This window comes from Danaus plexippus (assembly GCF_018135715.1).
Source record: "Danaus plexippus chromosome 22 unlocalized genomic scaffold, MEX_DaPlex mxdp_33, whole genome shotgun sequence".
Lineage (NCBI taxonomy): Eukaryota > Metazoa > Arthropoda > Insecta > Lepidoptera > Nymphalidae > Danaus > Danaus plexippus.
The window spans coordinates 54,965-72,281 of NW_026869856.1; the positions used below are offsets into that span (position 1 = coordinate 54,965).

At 38.3% G+C, this 17,317-nt stretch overlaps 1 protein-coding gene and 1 long non-coding RNA gene across 3 annotated transcripts; one reads left to right on the forward strand and one right to left on the reverse strand.

Annotated features, from left to right (window-relative positions):
- The first annotated feature begins 4,514 nt into the window (after positions 1-4,514).
- LOC116773713 (uncharacterized) lies at positions 4,515-6,874 on the forward strand. Of its 2 annotated transcripts, none has more exons than XM_032666220.2 (4): positions 4,515-4,638; positions 5,470-5,563; positions 6,044-6,252; positions 6,368-6,874. In XM_032666220.2, the coding sequence occupies exons 1-4, from the start codon at positions 4,578-4,580 to the stop codon at positions 6,532-6,534; spliced, it is 531 nt and encodes a 176-aa protein (XP_032522111.1). In that variant the 5' UTR covers positions 4,515-4,577; the 3' UTR covers positions 6,535-6,874. The 2 variants fall into 2 exon arrangements, with proteins under 2 accessions (XP_032522111.1, XP_032522112.1); XM_032666221.2 differs by having other exon boundaries at positions 5,473-5,563.
- LOC133320422 (uncharacterized) lies at positions 6,600-11,454 on the reverse strand. The gene is made up of 2 exons (XR_009753789.1): positions 10,177-11,454; positions 6,600-10,090 (listed from the first exon to the last, which is right to left on the reverse strand). It is a non-coding gene; the product is annotated as an uncharacterized LOC133320422 (long non-coding RNA).
- Between the last annotated feature and the right edge of the window lie 5,863 nt (positions 11,455-17,317).

Genomic DNA, 17,317 nt, shown 5'->3' on the forward strand with positions numbered 1-17,317 from the left:
TTCGATGTACCTTTTTACTTATCGAGGGTATTATTATAATAAAAAGGATTTATGAAAGTTACTTCCAGAAGGATTACATTCTTTATTAAACCATTTACAAGGATTCGATACAAGGCGGAGTGAGTCCGGTTCGTGTTTATGTATTAGCATTTATCAGCTTCATAAAAATATCTCCATTTTCAAGCGATTGATACGAGCCGAAGATGAATTAAATCTTACACAGAGAAAAGTTTGCTAAGATATGATCAAAGACGACTAATCACTGAGCTAACCTTTGGATACCTAATTTGTCAGTTAGTATTGGTTAAATAAAATATATGTAATTCCTTTAAATTCGAAATATTTGCAACAAATTAACAACAACAAAGAACAGTGACATCATGATGACAGCCGGAGTATGATAGTCGCAGGTAGGAGCTCGCTGTCTCACACTCATACTAACATTGATTATTTTTAAAACACACTGCGAGAGGTCAGTCAGCGAGTACACAACATATACCTAACAGAAATAAGAATCAAAACTGTTATCAAAACTGTTACTCAATTAACGATATTAAATGTATATCATTATCTAGTATTGATCAAACGGAAATCTTAGTGGGATTTTCATTCTATGTTCATTGCAACTGAGGACAGTGTTCATGTTATACCGCGGAGCTCTGGCATGAATAAATGATAATATGAGTTAGTGCCAGTCAGCTGATGTAAGTCGACTCTCCTGGCCCCTACTCCATGGCCGGCTGTATTGCGACAGAGACAGATATACGAAAAAATTTTGGGACATTTAGTGATACTTTAGTTTTAAAATATATAAATTAAAAAACTACAATTGGTTAACTGTCGATATTACCTTCACTAATTATATTCATTTTAAGCTGATAATCTAATCTTTCCTATCGTCTTGGTAGTGTGATGGTGTCACTTCTCCCTCCTCCCCCTCTTCCCTTTCCCACTACCATCACATTTCTTTGTGTCGTATGTCAGTCCGTCAGTAACAGGACTCGTTGTGAACAAAAAAATTAATTACTTCACCAACTACATACTTATAAGGATTCTTACATGCACACCCACACACACTCACACACACACACATTATTATATGGAGACCAAGGAGTAGGTTACATTTGAAATTCACACGTGAAACGCAAGTGACATGATGATTTTATTTTTCCTTTCTGCTGTCGTTACATCACATTACATTGTATTATATTTCTATCAAAGCATTTTCTCATGATGACAGGTGAAGACGTACGTCTGTAACTGATACACTACTCTTACGTATTTTATTCCTATGTACTGAATTATCATCTCTCGTCCATCCAGTGAAGTGTTTTGGAGACAAGCTACATATATTATTATAAAACTCTCTCAACGTCTAAATTTCCGACATTTATTATTATTACATATTTTATAATCGTCTGTAGATATCATTCCGCTCTAACCAAGTGTGTATTCGTCCTATCAATCTATTTATCTGCGTTGGATCTGTTCGGGTCTGGGAGAGGGTGAGGGGGTGGGGAGAGAGGGTGATGGTGGGAGGTGGAGGCATCATGAACTGACTCTGACACGATCATTGTTGTAGATCTTAATTACAGACTCCGCAACCCGCTAATGAACTACGACTGAAAATTATAATAGTTAGTTTGATTTGTATTTATTTTCATACTAAATATAATAAAGGCGATTGTATTGAGTTGAATATACATATATTATAATAGTAGCGACAGTCAACTAGAGGTGACGTTAATTATAACCTTACATATAATACGAGTGAACAGTCACCGCTGACATCACAGTACAAACATTGAAGCTCTACTAAATATCAACGAAGAATCGTCATAAGTAAGAATATATAGAATTAATAATATATACGATGTAGCGATCTAATGCGGATAATCACACCCTCATAAAACTAATTTGTTTCCGGAGCCCGCCAACAAACACACGGAGTTTTTCTACCCTTTTAATAAACTCCATCTCGGTACCTTCGGTTGGGTCGTGTTCTGAATGTGACCTCTATGTCTAAGACTTTAAAGTCCACACTCTCCTCCTACAATAAACTCACAAATCGCTCTGAATAAACTAATAAATGTCGAAGCCGGTCGCCGGTCGCCCGCAGATGAAATTATCTTGCGACAGCCGCTTATGAGTGGAATCAATACGCGATCATCGCAATAAAAGCTGTAGATGTTTGTCGACCACCCCCTCCTCCCTCACCACCCCCGAGCCCCGACCGTCCCTCACCCCCGCCCTCGCCCCCCGGCGTCGACAATTTGCCCGATATTAAGTTTATACAGCGATTTGTTCCCTTCTTTACACCGGGCGAGAGGAACAACTTACATTGATACGATGACACACCGGAACATATCGACATATGACATTAATATATTATAATAAACGAATATTTCGGTTTTAAAGAGATACAAACATAGAGTAGCGAGTGGTGGTGGTAGTGAGCATTAGAATAGTATGGAGTGTTATAAAATACCGAGTCAAAACCTGATCGGCCCCTCCCCCTCCCTTCATGTCGTCAGTATGTTCTTCCTATATGTCAACATTCTCATATAACACAGTGTTACGTATATTATACTCGTCTCTGTGTACGTCGCGGTGTTGGTGGCGGTCGTTTCGTCTCGCGTCGATCACTTCACACGGAGCCTTCTGTGCTCAGTGGTTTTATTATTGAAATAAACAATCATCAGTAAACAAGTGAAACTTTATTAAAACACTCAATTAAATCTTAACAATACCTCTCGCTCACATCCACCGAGACGTTTTGTTTTGTCATTATCTTTACAACATCGGACCATTTGTATTTCTTTCTGTTTTTATTCGACAAAAGCTTCGGTAATTACGCAAAGTCACAACAGACGTCGATTCGTTTTTTGAAAGGCGCGAGTCGTTCGGACGCGTCGCGGTCGACGGAGAGGAAAAAATAAAGCCACCCCTTCACAGAGGTCAAAACAAACAAACGTTTTCGTCTTTTGTAAATGAGACGACCTCAGCGAGCAGGGAACGAGCAGGAATATGCGTGAGAAATGTTAGTAAGAGGACTTCAATAGAGTCATGTATTAATTCGATTAACTCTCAACGAAGGCGAGTCGGTGTCGGTGGGAATCGATATTATTATTATTGTTATTGTTATTACTGGTGCGGTGCGAGCGTCGTATCAGCGCTATCAGGTCTCCGTTATCATGAGAACGTGCACATGACACCGCGGCCCCTTAGCGCTCTCAGCAGCACCTGCCTTCGATGGACGGAGGGTCGGAAGGTGGCGGCATCATGAACCGACTGTTCAGTAAACAACACGCACGTGTTCCACACCCACATACTGAAACTGCTCCGACGACTGTTGAGTTACAATACATTATATACACACATGTATACCTACTCTCTGTATATAATGATTTGTTGTTAATATGGATGCTTTGGTACTAAGGTACTTTTTAATTTCTCACGCCTCGTTCTCAAAATATTACTTTACAAATTTTACAAACTTAATATTTATTTTCCAACTAGAAGCTAAACTGTCTGTATCGGTCACTAGGGAAGTGTGTATGTGTGTGTGTGTGTGTGTGTGTGTGTTTGGATCAGATCGTTTTGGTTTTCCTTAATATATAGTCGTTATCATTGTCAGTAACATCTGTTCTCCTGGTAGCCCGCCCTGGTCGACTTGGTCGTCCTGTGACGTCTCGTCTATGATAACCTGTCAGCTGTCATCTCATACGGCCCCGCGACACGACACGCTCACCCTACATTATATACATTATTATGAAATAAATAAAAAAAATTAACATATTTTAAGATACAAAGAAATAACTAAATAGTTGTATGAAATGAAAACAAAAAGCTGAATATAACATGGACGCTTGATCATTGTGACGAAATGATCAATGATAGAGACCGGCTTTATTGAATTAGATATGTAATGTTGAACAGAACGAGTGAAATACATGAAGTGCTCTCCCCGGGGCCGGCTTTATTATATTGTGATAACGAACCTAATTACAACCTTTATCATTGTTATCACACTCTATACATTATAATGATACATCCGATAGATTTGATGTAATTTGATATTTTGGCAAGTCAATAATCCTTTGATTAATTGCTCCATTATTATCTCAACGAAGTGTGTGATGTGGCACCGGCCAGCGGCGAGTGTTGCTCTTTAGAGGATATCAGCACTATATTTTTCTTTTTGTATGTAACTTGTAATCAGTGGCGTATCGCGAAAATATCGCCAGCTAACGAGCGGCCACTAATTGATGGCCGTGATACAGGCTGCTGCGGGCTCACAGAGAAACAACGCCACATAATATGACGTAGTAACCGGAACATTCAATGCCATAAATAGAACTTTGGAAATATTTTTAAATTGATAGTAGTATGAGTTAAAGAAAGGATGATAAATTCATATCGAACCGAACCTCTGACGAAAGGTTAAAATAAGTTAAAGTTTTATAAACATCTGTATAAAACAGTTAAAGGTATAGTGAGTAATTGGTCGAAGTCCTTATTACTGAAGCCAACACTCGGTTCTAAACTCAACGAACGGACAAACACACAATCAAAATATGATTGAATTGTTTCTTGTCGGAGGTTTCCTGGTGACGGCGGCCGCTTACGGAGAGGGAGGTAACAGACGTACTTTAAAGAGATTCAATTAGACTGTAGAAAGAGTATACGGTGTGTTTTATAAATATTTGAAATGACGCGATCAGTACACGAACGAACCTTCAGCCTCCGGGGATTAGGGACGCGACGATAATATTGTTTTAATGTTAAAAACCTAATTATAAGACTAGTAAACAGATTTTTTATAAACATTTATAATAATATTTTAAAAGGGACTGCAGTAATGGATTGATTTTACTTAAATATGTACATCTATTTTGAAAATATTCCGCCTCTTTAGTTCCTTTCCTAGAAATTCAAAAAATATAAAATGATTTAATTATTCTTTTCAATGCAGATGATGTTTTAAAAACAAACAAATTTAACGTTTGTTAAAATAATAATAACATGAATATGAAATAATCGGATTACCTCAGGACACAGCTCACTGACTGATACATGACTGTATCATATGCTCCTCCTGGTGCATGATGAAGAACTTCTCTGACCTAATCTCCTGGGGGTATTTTGAATAAACCACACTACGCCACTACAATTCGCGGAATAATATTCTCGCTAAGAATAAGACTAAGGGAGTCTGATACTCCAATCCTCTCCTCCTTTTCTTATTTATCACTCAAGCTTTTCCAATCTTTTTTGTCTTTAACTGTCACCAGCGAGAGGACGTGGACGGGGCTGGGTAGATTGGATCAGGTAAACTATCAGCTCCTTCATCACCAAGTAGGAGTTAAGTGGCTGAGGTTGTATGTGTGTGTATGTTTATGTGTGTGTATGTTTATGTGTGTGTGTGTGTATATATATATATATATACATTAAACATGTGGCGGTCAGAAGGTCGCCGCGGCGGTCCACTGGCGGGGACGCTCAGCTCGGTGGGAGCCGGCGGAGAACAAGCTCCTCCCGTGTACAGACCAGGGAGTCAGGCGTGAGTACACCCTTCATGTACAATGTAGGCTACCCTCCGAGATCTCACATTATATTACCTACTTAATGCTTTTAATATTGAGTTAAACGTTTTAAATTAGTTTCAAATCCAATGATTTCTCTTCTTGTTTCATGATTCGTATTGTTTTAAAATCACTTAATTTTATAGACCGACAAATCTCGTATGGAGAAATATTTTGTAAACAATATAAAGGATAATAATTGTTGACGGTAATTTATTTATTTTCATCAAATATTTATAATACTATGAAAGCGGCGGTCTCGATTGTGTTTGAAGATGTTTCTTGTTAAGGGAATATAGGGACAGTTTTTATTAATTTAGTCTTGAGGATCACGGACGGATCTGATGTAGTGAATTCATTTGTATTAAATGTATTTCATTAAATAAATAAAGCTCAGAAGAGACAACATAGACACAAAACGACTGCATGTTAAGCTGCAAACTTATTTATATCCTAAGGTACGTGGTATCTCAGTTCGTGAAGCCTAAGCCCCCTCACCAGTACTGGGAGGAGGAGACCTCACAGTCTCTAGTCCCCGAAAACAGGAACTGTCTCCTGTGTGAGTCTCAGGACTCCGGAGCCTGTCGTGCGATGCCCTCGTGTGTATACTGCGAGCCCACTGTCACTGCCCTTTGTGAACGGAGCACACCATGCTTGCGATGTACCGGTTAGTGGAAGAGTTACTTAGAACACACGATCACATCATCACATCTGAGAGTTCGAGAGGCTGAGAGACACGTCACCGAACCGCGGGGGGAGTCTTATGACTGTTGTTGTTCCAGTGATAAAGAATCCGTTCTTCAAGTGTGTTCCTGGAGAGAAGTACATGGACGAGTGTGACTCCTGCCGGTGCACAGATGGTCACGGCGGATGGTGCACCAACCAGTTCTGCGAGTTCAGATCGTTACACATCTACGCTTTGAAACTCTCAGACGGAGAGTTCTACTGATTCTCTCTTCTTCTATACTATAACTTCTTCCTTATCATCTGTTCCTTTTGTCTTTGTTTCAATAGTTTTCGGTCTTTACCGATATATTTTCTTCATGAACTATTTACTTTTACTCATGGTATTTATACAAATTTAAATTATTCATTGATACAATTTGTTACTTCACAAAGACTACGTTAGAGATCCTGAGGCTATGACTACTTTAAGTAGTAATTAATTACTGCTCTTTCTCTTTTTATACGTCGGTGCTTTACATCATCGTACAAAGAGTTGCTTGGAAACATTTTTAATGTCTTAAATTCTTGAATTCCAAAAAATAAATAATAATAATCGCAAAAAATGTTTTCTTATTAAATTTTCATTCAACAAAAATGAGCAGAATGAATTGTTCCTCATATAACAGTTGAGTCGCACACAAGAAATGTACTTTGTATTAACGTAAGGAGTACAACAGTCACGAAAAGTAACTCCTTTGTGGACTAACTAACGATCATTACATTATGTTGTAACGTCGGAAGTTACTTTCTGTTGTGTTTTTCTTCGTTTTAATATTTCAATGGTATCTTTGAGAATCAGGATTAAGGATAGAGGAAGTACGTGTAATAGGATGTACAACCGACCACTCGGGTTGGTATGCAGAACATGCAATCGATAACTATGACTATTACTGTATAATAAGGTTCCAAAACCTATGGATTTATAAAGATGGGCAATAAAATTGCATTTGAGAATTACAATGTGCCACCACATTTTGACTAATTGACACAAATATTTACACAAACCGAGTTAACCGAGCGTTTAATCTTATATCCGGACTTACAGGACTGCTACCGTCATATCAATAAGGTCGAGAATCGTCTAAAAAAGTGTGCGTTACAGTCTCTGTGGGTGGCGACTGCTCACTGGTCACTGGCCACCGTCCCGTCCTCAGTGTCAGCTCAATTCGTTCACACTACTATCAGCGAAACGTTAATCTCCGATTACTCACACCGACAGAACAACTTAAGAGATTTTAATTTTCTTGTTAAATTCATTATTATGTGAGTATCGTTTCAGAACGTTTGTGTTCCGGCTTAAACAGTGTTTGTTAGCCTAATACTAAACTCATCATAATATTCACAAATAAAATAAAAAATAATAATTTCAGTCAATAAGATATCTTCTTTTAAACATTAAAATAATTTGGTGAATCTAAAATAAAGAAAATTTTATAAAAAATATTAAAATAAATAATAATTTTCAATCCAAATGTTTATGTACACGATAATATTTCTACTTGAAAAGTCAAAAGGAGCCGCGGAACGGAAATGAAACCGAGCGTTGTTGTTATAGTTGTTGTAATGACGAACTTAAATATATAAAGAAATATAAAGAAATGCAAGGTATCGATTACACACTAGTAACCAAATCCTCATAACCGCTCAAACACACCTCCTGACAATTATTCACTGACTGGATTTTAAACCTTATTACAAAGCGATACAGCTGAAGATCTCTCGGAGTTCATCTTAATTTTTTTGGCAAAAAATAAATAACTACAACTTACCACATTTCGCATAATTTGTACTTTAGTACATTACAATAAGATATATTTTCTTTTCAAAGAAGTTAATAGTTTCATAAAGTGTCACAAATGTGGTCGTGGACAATGGAAGGCGATGGATGTGACGGAAACGTTCACAGTACCGGCTCATGGAGCGAGATACTTGTATGGAAGTAGGGCGACCCGCGTAGGATACACCGGGATACACCGGGCCAAACTAGGACACACAGAGAGAGGCAAAGATACACATCGGGATAGATTGAGATACACCGGGTCAAAGACGTTCCTACCGTGGAATGATAACATGTGTATTGTAATTGAGGTTGATTTTGGAACATTACCGTATTAAACAAATGTAACGTCGTAATGATGATAGCAACTCAGTGAGCATATTCATAAGGCGACATGTTTCTTTACAGTAAACTCTCCTGTGAGTTAATTATCCGAGTGAGCCGGAGCGTATTCTATTTTAATATGAACCAATATTTATATATTTTTTGCGGCTCATTATAACTCCTTGTGAATAGAATTGCGCGCGCGCAGGACGCCCCACTGTGACTTTGTACTCACACTCATTATAGGGAAGCGAATTTCATTTCATGTTCATATTTTTATAGATTATTTAAATTTAATAGACTCAAAGACCATTTTTTTATAAATTTATGTCTTTTGCAAAAAAAAAGTACTATTCGGTTTCGTTAAACTGCTGTCGTAGGGATTACACATGAATATGTTTTGTAAAGTAACAATTTGAAAATATCTATTATTACTCCATTGATTTTCAATTTGGAAGTCTGTGACGGCTGGTTCTGTATAAGTCATTTTTTTGATAACAAACTGTGATACCAATCGATGCGGTCGTCTGGATGCCATTTTAATTTTTTTATTCAATATTTATCGATATAACACGCGAGGCCCATCCCTATCGTCGTAATAACCGCAAAATAAATATCAACAGTCCCCTCCCATAATGTTTTGTTACAACATTTTGTTCTGTAAGATTAATTTTTCCAACATTGTTAGTAATAACAGACGCTCATTACATCCTCACAGTAGAATATAACTCGTTTTATGTGAAAGGTGTTTTTTTAATCTTTCCCTGTTGTAACCGCTGCTAGACATTTGTAATTTTAATTTCCCTCGCACACCTACAGCATGCAAAGAGTTATACTATTCTACTTGAATACCCAGATATATTTTTTCTGTGGCATTAATTTTAATAAAATGCTTTTGGTAATACGAGAGAATTTACAAAAAATAATGTAAATTATATCAAAGGCACATCCTGCGGCCGGACAAATGGTGGATGATGTCTTTTGAACAAAATTAAATAGTATTTATTGATTCACGCGTCGCCGAGTCTTTTATATGAAACAGTTTGTTAGAAAAAAGTGTCCCAAAAACCGCATTCTCACAGGAACGTACAAATGTAGAGCGACTGTAACACCCGCCGTGATCTCTTATTTAGCGGAAATGTACAATAGAACCTTCAATGAGGCTGTTCTATTATAGAATACATATTAGTTTTTTTTTGTAAAATACATCATTTTATTAGTTTGTATTATGTTGTTCTTTTGAAGTACATTCCTATAAAGGGCCCCACCTCGGCTCATCGTGTCTCCGGCGGGGAGTATTTCTTCTCTTTGTATATTTTACAGAACAAAGCCGATTCCAGGCTCAATCATTATCTCTCAACGACTATTAAACAACTTGCGATGCTGTTTTAATTTTTTGCTAGTCGGAGAAGGCCTGAAGAGGATAGTTTAGGTGTGCTGTGTGTAGAGTTTTTGTTTAAATTATTTGATCTTTGAAGATAAATGTTAAAATCGTGGGAAAAGATCGTCTCAAAGCATTTTCAGAAAACCGATTTCGAGATGTAACAAACCATACGACTGCATCCTGTACTGTTGTGGATAATGTATACATATTTTATGGACTATCTTTCTATAGTCATTGTGAATTTCATAAGATGTCCAGATGTCCAGGTCCTGTCTGCTGTGAGAGGGTGTCTGTCTGTATCAAGAACAAGTCTGTATGAATGAACATCTAGAAAGTTAGTCGAGTTGAACGACAAAAATATAATGTATCAATAAACGTACCAATATCATATTCGGTATATATTAAAACATACAGTTTCGGTTACGTTTCGGTTACGTTTCAGCAACCGTGATCACGGGCAGACGAGATGTGAGTGTCTGTCAGTTGGTCCTGTTATTTATCACCTACCGCCATCGATTTCTTAATTTTCTGGCGTACCGCTCTGGATGCCGGCAGAATGCGATGAATCGCATACGATATTGTGAACTATGAACTTTTTATTATTATATATTTTTTTAGAAATAAGTGTAGACGTCATTAAACACTCGTGATGTGAATGATGACTCCCTCCAGGCTGCAACTGACGGACTCCCGCCTCGCGATTAACGAATGAATGAACTGAACCTTGTAACGTTATATACAAACATTATTAACCACTAACCGGTTATATATATACAGTATGTCTGTCTCCCTCTCTCCTTATATAAAGGTAAGAGACTAAGTCTCTCCACAACAATACTGTTCTTCTATTTGTTTTTCATTTTCCTTTTAACCAACTTCACTGCGAGCCTTTTAAGCGCTCTCACCAAATAAAGCCTGCACATTCTGCAACGTTCTATTAATATCTTGTCAATGTCCATGCCATACTATATTGTACTCTATCGTCGGACGGAAGGGTCTAAATTCAGTTAAACGTATTGCCCAAAATCGTGCTCCACCTGCCCTGTTATTATAAGTTGTATCTCGTAGGTCGTTGGGAGCTTTCCAACAAATACAAAACGTGACACAGTGTATCGTTCCGTTACCGTTTATAGCGCGAGTTCGCCTCTGTGTCGCACCGTGTCGCTCTGTGTCGCTCCGTGTCAGTCTCCCGGTCATGCCTAAAGTTGGGAGCTAAATTGTGAATACAGGCCCCCGCTGCGCCCACAATATTTAAATTGCACTTTAAACTTTTAGCGGTTGAAATGAAATTTGTTCCGTGCTGTGTAAATCCAGAAATAACTAATCACTTCAATGCAGACAGAAACAAACCATAACAGCACGATACAGAATACAAATCCGAATGACCAGATTTAATGACATAAGACCTCCTACCAATTGCATCACTGCGAGTTTCTCCTGAAATGGTGTCGTGATGCAGGTCTCCCGTCTTCGTCACTCTCGTGGCCCGGCCGGGGAATTGTTCTTCTGTCTCTGTCACTCATTACGACAGAGGCACGTGTCGACGCGCATAGTGACGGGCGTGTTTACATCGCGCGATCTCAACACGACATGCATTGCCTTAAATGGCGCAATGACGAACACGAGCTTAAAATAGAAAAAATAATTAAAAAATATTAAGAAAGTGATTTATGAATATAAAAAGTATTATTACATCTATTAAAAACTGTAACAGCAATATAACAGAGCTGTTTTCAAGTGTTTGAGTGTAAACTATAGTATTAGTAATAAAGCTCGTACTACCAGCTTTAGTCTAAACCAAGGCGTCGTCAACTCTCTCCTATATTTCTACGGACATCTCTTTACTTGAGTTTCATTTTGTTTAGCTCGATGATAATTATCTCGATGCTAAACCAACGACACTTAACACTTTACGTTGTTATAATTGTTCTGAAAACTATTTATTAGTGATTGTAATGGGTACTTAGAAATAACGTTGTAAGTTGGTTAAATTTACAATGTTCAATAAAACATTCATGAGATAGCGGTTACAGCAGGAGCTGTTTTAATGAAGACATGGCAATCCTCCTCCTACTGCCAGCTTCAGAAGAACGTCCATGTACTCGTATTTTTAATGTACTCAGCAGTGTTTCCTTTATACCTGGTTCATATACTCGTAAGGTTAATATTTAATCAAAAAATTGTATGACATTAAACAAGCAATATATGGGGTTTTCCAATAGGGACGCTTGAACTTTGACAGCTGATTGCGGCCATGTTGTTTGAGTGACAGCTGTCAAATGCAGTGTGTTATATTCATTCCGTCCTCCCAAACCACCATGGCAGGTTACAGTGTCGAGCAGCACGTGCAAATCATAAAATTGTTTTATGAAAATGGGTCTTCAGTTCGAGCAACGTTCCACGCACTTCGCCCGTTTTACGGTCGCGATGATCGTCCTGCCGAGTCGACTATCCGTCGATTGGTGGACAAATTCGAGTCAACCGGGTCAGTTAACAATCAGCCGGTTCCCGTGCGTCAACGTAACGCGAGATCTGCCGAGAATATCGCCGCTGTGCGCGACAGTGTCCTCGAAAACCCGCGGCAGTCAATTCCGCGTCGCGCACAGGAACTCGGCCTTTCGCAGACGACAACTTGGCGAATTTTGCGTTGTGACTTGAGCCTGCACCCGTACAAGATCCAGCTGATCCAAGAGCTCAAGGTTAATGACCATAGACAGCGCCGTGTGTTCGCTGACTGGGCATTAGAGCAGTTGGAAGTTGACGCCGATTTTGGCAAAAAAATCATCTTCAGCGACGAGGCGCATTTTTGAATGAATGGCTATGTCAACAAGCAAAATTGCCGTATTTGGGACGAGACCAATCCACACGAGGTTCACCAAGTGGCAATGCACCCGCAGAAAGTGACTGTTTGGTGCGGATTTTGGGCCGGAGGCGTGATTGGTCCGTATTTTTTCGAAAACGATAATGGTGTGGCCGTCACCGTCAATGGTGAGCGATACCGGTCGATGATAACCAACTTCTTTTGGCCTGAAATCGAGAATATGGATCTGGACAACATGTGGTTTCAACAGGACGGCGCTACGTGCCACACAGCACACGCTACGATGGAAGAAAGAAAGATCAAGCGCCCTTAATGGAAAACCCTATAGCATAACTATAATGTAATTGAAAAGTTTTCGTATTTTAAATAAGTAGAATTAATATATATTGACAATAATATATAATACATGAAGCGAAACCTTTGAATCACTTGTTATGAGAGTTGCGAGAAACAATAAATGTGGCATTTAACAGGAACATAGTTTATATGGAGAGGAAATGCACTGAGATAAATATTATACAGAGAGTATTAGAAATATATTAAATTATGGAAAATAAACCTCACACATTTATACAAATACACACACACATAACATATAATACGTGTGTGTGTGATGATCCCTCAATGTGTGTGTTTACCTCAATGTCCGATATGACGTTTATATTAAACTATTGTACTAACTATTGATTTGCAGTAACATTGACTGTTAGTGGACTTCCATAGAAGATGACCCGAGATTTATTAGAATTCCTATGTAGTATCTTGTATAAAACATCTAATGTCAATCAATCAATTGACTCATGCTGTACGTCTGTTTGAGTGATTTTTATTCATGTATTCAATATTTTTTAACTTCTAATACGGAAGTGACGGTAAGTTCCAGGTGACGCATTCCCGTATTTTTTGTAGTAAACATCATACTCTTAAATATTTTGTATACACTGTTAATACAGATACCATCATCCTTTTTTTAACGTTGAAAATAATACTTTGTCGAACACCCCCCGCGACCAGACCTGATGACCAGTGTGGTTAAGTTTATCAACGCCATCATCATCCTGATCTTTGAATGTTAACCCAACTTATACACAACAAGCGAATCAACAGAATATCATATGACTTCACTATTACATACTAAACACATCCCCTTTTCCAATTCACCTTTCCTCCTTTATGATTTTAATAAAACCCTTTTGTCAAAGTTAGGTGCAAACGTCATAATGATGTCGAAGTTGTGGTTCGAGCTCGCGCTATCGGCTGATTCATCAACTTTATTCAGGGATCGCAATAGTTATTGGATGAATCTAAAAAGGCCATCGGAACTCTATAAACACCTGAGAGTTTTCAAGACACATATCCTGGGGAAATCAATGATGAATCTCCCAGATAAGAGTACCAAACGAACTTGCTATATCTGAAGGGAGACAGTTGGAACTTCTAAGCAATTGGTGTTGGGATGTAAGGCACACTTGGATAGTGGTCAATTTTATATTTTTTATTAAACGTTTGAGAAACAATTTAAACTCTCAGAGGATATTTATACGTCAGTGTGCAGACGAGACGCATTTCAGTATTGGCGAATTTTAAATAATAATTGCGTTGTGTTAACAGAGCTTACAGTTTCTTGGGAAACCAACATCCACAAAGACCATGCCATCAAGGTCAACATGTATTACGAGCTCACTAAACGATTTCACTAAGAATAGGTTCGGCGTTAATTTGTACGCGGTAAAGGTGGGAGCGAGAGGCATAACAGCTAAACCTCTCTACAACCCACTAAAAGCTTGGGCTGTCCAGAACTAACATCAACTCATTCTTAGAACGTACTTCGAAGGCGGCCCTAGTAGGTTGGTTCCAAATTTGGTTAGGTAAAGAGAGCAGCTTGGACGGTGGAAGTGAGCGTTTAACACCTGGGCCACAAGTCCCAGGTACTGTTGGAGGTCCCCTCCCTGCAACGCGATGGACCCGGCACCCGCACAATGAATCCATGGAATGCTGAGAAGTTTCGTTTCATTCGTGTTGTTGCATCCACACATAAGCGCGTGTATGTGTCGGTCGGTAACGTCTTATATTTAGTGATCTATAAAGAGTGTCAGTGTGTCAGTGAGGCGATACACACACACACACGCACAGACGTTATAATAAAGAAGGTTGCTAATGAACCATACATGCAGGAATATTCATAGTTTATATGAGACTCATGATACTTAATACACCCGGCTGGTTATATTAATGAACACTCTCACGTTTAAAAATAAACTCTTTAAGAAATAAACACAAAAACGACACGCGTTGTATTATTATATTGTACGAGAAATATAACATGTACTATACCGCGACTCTGCTAGCGATGATGGAACGAGGGAGACGAATTGTCAGTATTGTAAATGTAACATTAGTTAAGAATCGATTTAAAAAGACCTCTCTCGCCTCGGCCTGACATCTATCATGTGACGTCGCACTTAAAAGTTATTAAAACAGTACAAGGGGCGTCACTCGCCGACAGGTCAGGAGTGTGTGTGTCCGCGCTCACGGGTACAGAGATAACTTTTATATTATGTATGTGGGTACATACCTAATATGACGTATGTATAGAACAGTCGTATAATAAGTTACAATGCTACGATAGAATCACTGGACCCCGTTCTGTTTACTATATTTATTTAGTCAGTAAACATAAATAAAGATGAAAGGAGAGTCACGGGCGTGGGAATTGGGAACCCTGGATCCGGAGCTGTATGTGGAGCCAATCATTGTTAAACAAAATTAACACTCATTATAGACAGACACCAATATATATTCTGAGCGGATGTCATCGTAGAGTGATCTTCGACTGATTGTAAGCTGTTACTTGGTCTCATCATAATTTGTTCAATGCTATTATAAATGTTTAATACATCGGCACACACACATACAACATCACACAATAAATTTTGTCACATTGACTTAATAAAGCCGTCCAAATGAAATCTTCCACCCGATTTGCGGACAATTGCTTAATTGACAGAAATTTCGAATCCAAATAGGGTAAAGCTAATAAAATCTGTCAACTTAATAAGGACGTAGAGGCACGTGGCGGGTCCCAAAAGAGCAACAATTGGCAACCAGCGGCAACGAGCGGCAACGGGCGGCGGCGAGCAGCAACGAGCGGCACCGAACACAACAATGGACAATTAATAGAGCAAACGAGCCGCGATAGATATTATCGTAGGGGTGACTACACGCGAGGACCAAGAAACTATATACCGCTGGTTGTTATATGTGGTAGGATGTAGTCATGATAATACACAGAGTATTCAGGTTATATTATATCGGGTGACTTCCTCAATACATTGCACATCTACTACCTGTGACTCCAACATTCAGCACATGAGAAGTCCTGTTCTTGTTACTGCTGGTTCAGGTCTACCTATGTGTATTATGTTACTCTGTATTGTCTAATTTGTAGTTTGAGACTAAGTATATACTGAGAACAAGCTGTTAATATAATCAACTCAATTTGATTTCACACTCTAGGGTAATATCATAGTTTGTACGAAGTTTGATGATGATATATGATGTGATTAGAAACTCGCTTGGTTTTAATTGATTTATTGAATGTCTCGTTTTGTAAACGATTGTCAAATTAGAGGAGGCACGCGTCCACCGCCCGGCTCACACGACACAGATCATCTCCGCGTAGAGGGACCTCACGACACGGCGAGTTTTATACATACGTATTGAAATATACATACGAAAATATATTTAATATGACTTGTTTATATATATTATGTACATCACTATACCAGACAACAGTCTGCTCCTCAAATAATATAAAAGTCGTTGTGTTCGTAAGTATTAAACTTTAAATCAAAAATTAAGGATTTTATATGAATTTGTTGTTTTCGAAACAGATTTAATTTAGAAGAATAAAATGAAGATCTTCGATAATAAACTAAATTAAATCTTTAAGCTAACAACAAGTAGGGAGGGAGTGAGGACATTATTTCAATATTTTGATGGTTATTTTCTCGGTCATAGTGATTTTATTTTTAAAAAGATATTCACATTAAAAAAGACAAGTTCTAATAAAATTAATATGCATACAATTTAAAGCCTTATTATTGCGAGTGTATTGAGACTGGAATCGTTTGTAATTTGCACTCTCGAGCGAATATTTAAACTGTCACCTCGTGCTTCGGCTCGTACCTCGTCTCGCGAGTGTCAATCTGAGGTTACATGAAATAATCAAATTATTTTAGTGAGTTGACCGACCACAAACTCTTCGTTTGTGACTTCTGTACACTTGTTATTCTCTGTCTAAATCTCCGCACCTTCGAAGATATAGTAGTATGGAGAGAGTCACTGAGTCAGTACGAGTCGACGAGTCGGAATACATACTGATTGATTTATTATTATCATTTAAAACACACACACACAAACAAACATAGAGAAACACACACATAAACAGAAACTTACGAATTAAATTATACTTCTCGTAGTATCAGAAAAGCCTAGTTTCATTTAAATATAATAGATCTCTTTTGTTTCTGTAATCTCCTATAACATCTGATACCTGTGGGACAACACAATGACCACAAGCGCCTGATCGGGATGTTTCATATCGCATGGAACTGATAGCACAGAGAACCCTCCACCACTACACCACCGCGCTACAGACACACAAACCAAACCCTGCCTTCTCGTAAGCAAAAAGAGTT

What these genes read in the sequence shown, in the direction of transcription:
- LOC116773713 (XM_032666220.2), top strand. Translation starts at nt 4,578, where the DNA reads ATGATTGAATTGTTTCTTGTCGGAGGTTTCCTGGTGACGGCGGCCGCT. An exon ending in GGCCGCTTACGGAGAGGGAG is followed by an intron (nt 4,639 to 5,469) that starts GTAACAGACGTA and finishes TGTGGCGGTCAG; the next exon opens with AAGGTCGCCGCGGCGGTCCA. An exon ending in TACAGACCAGGGAGTCAGGC is followed by an intron (nt 5,564 to 6,043) that starts GTGAGTACACCC and finishes TTATATCCTAAG; the next exon opens with GTACGTGGTATCTCAGTTCG.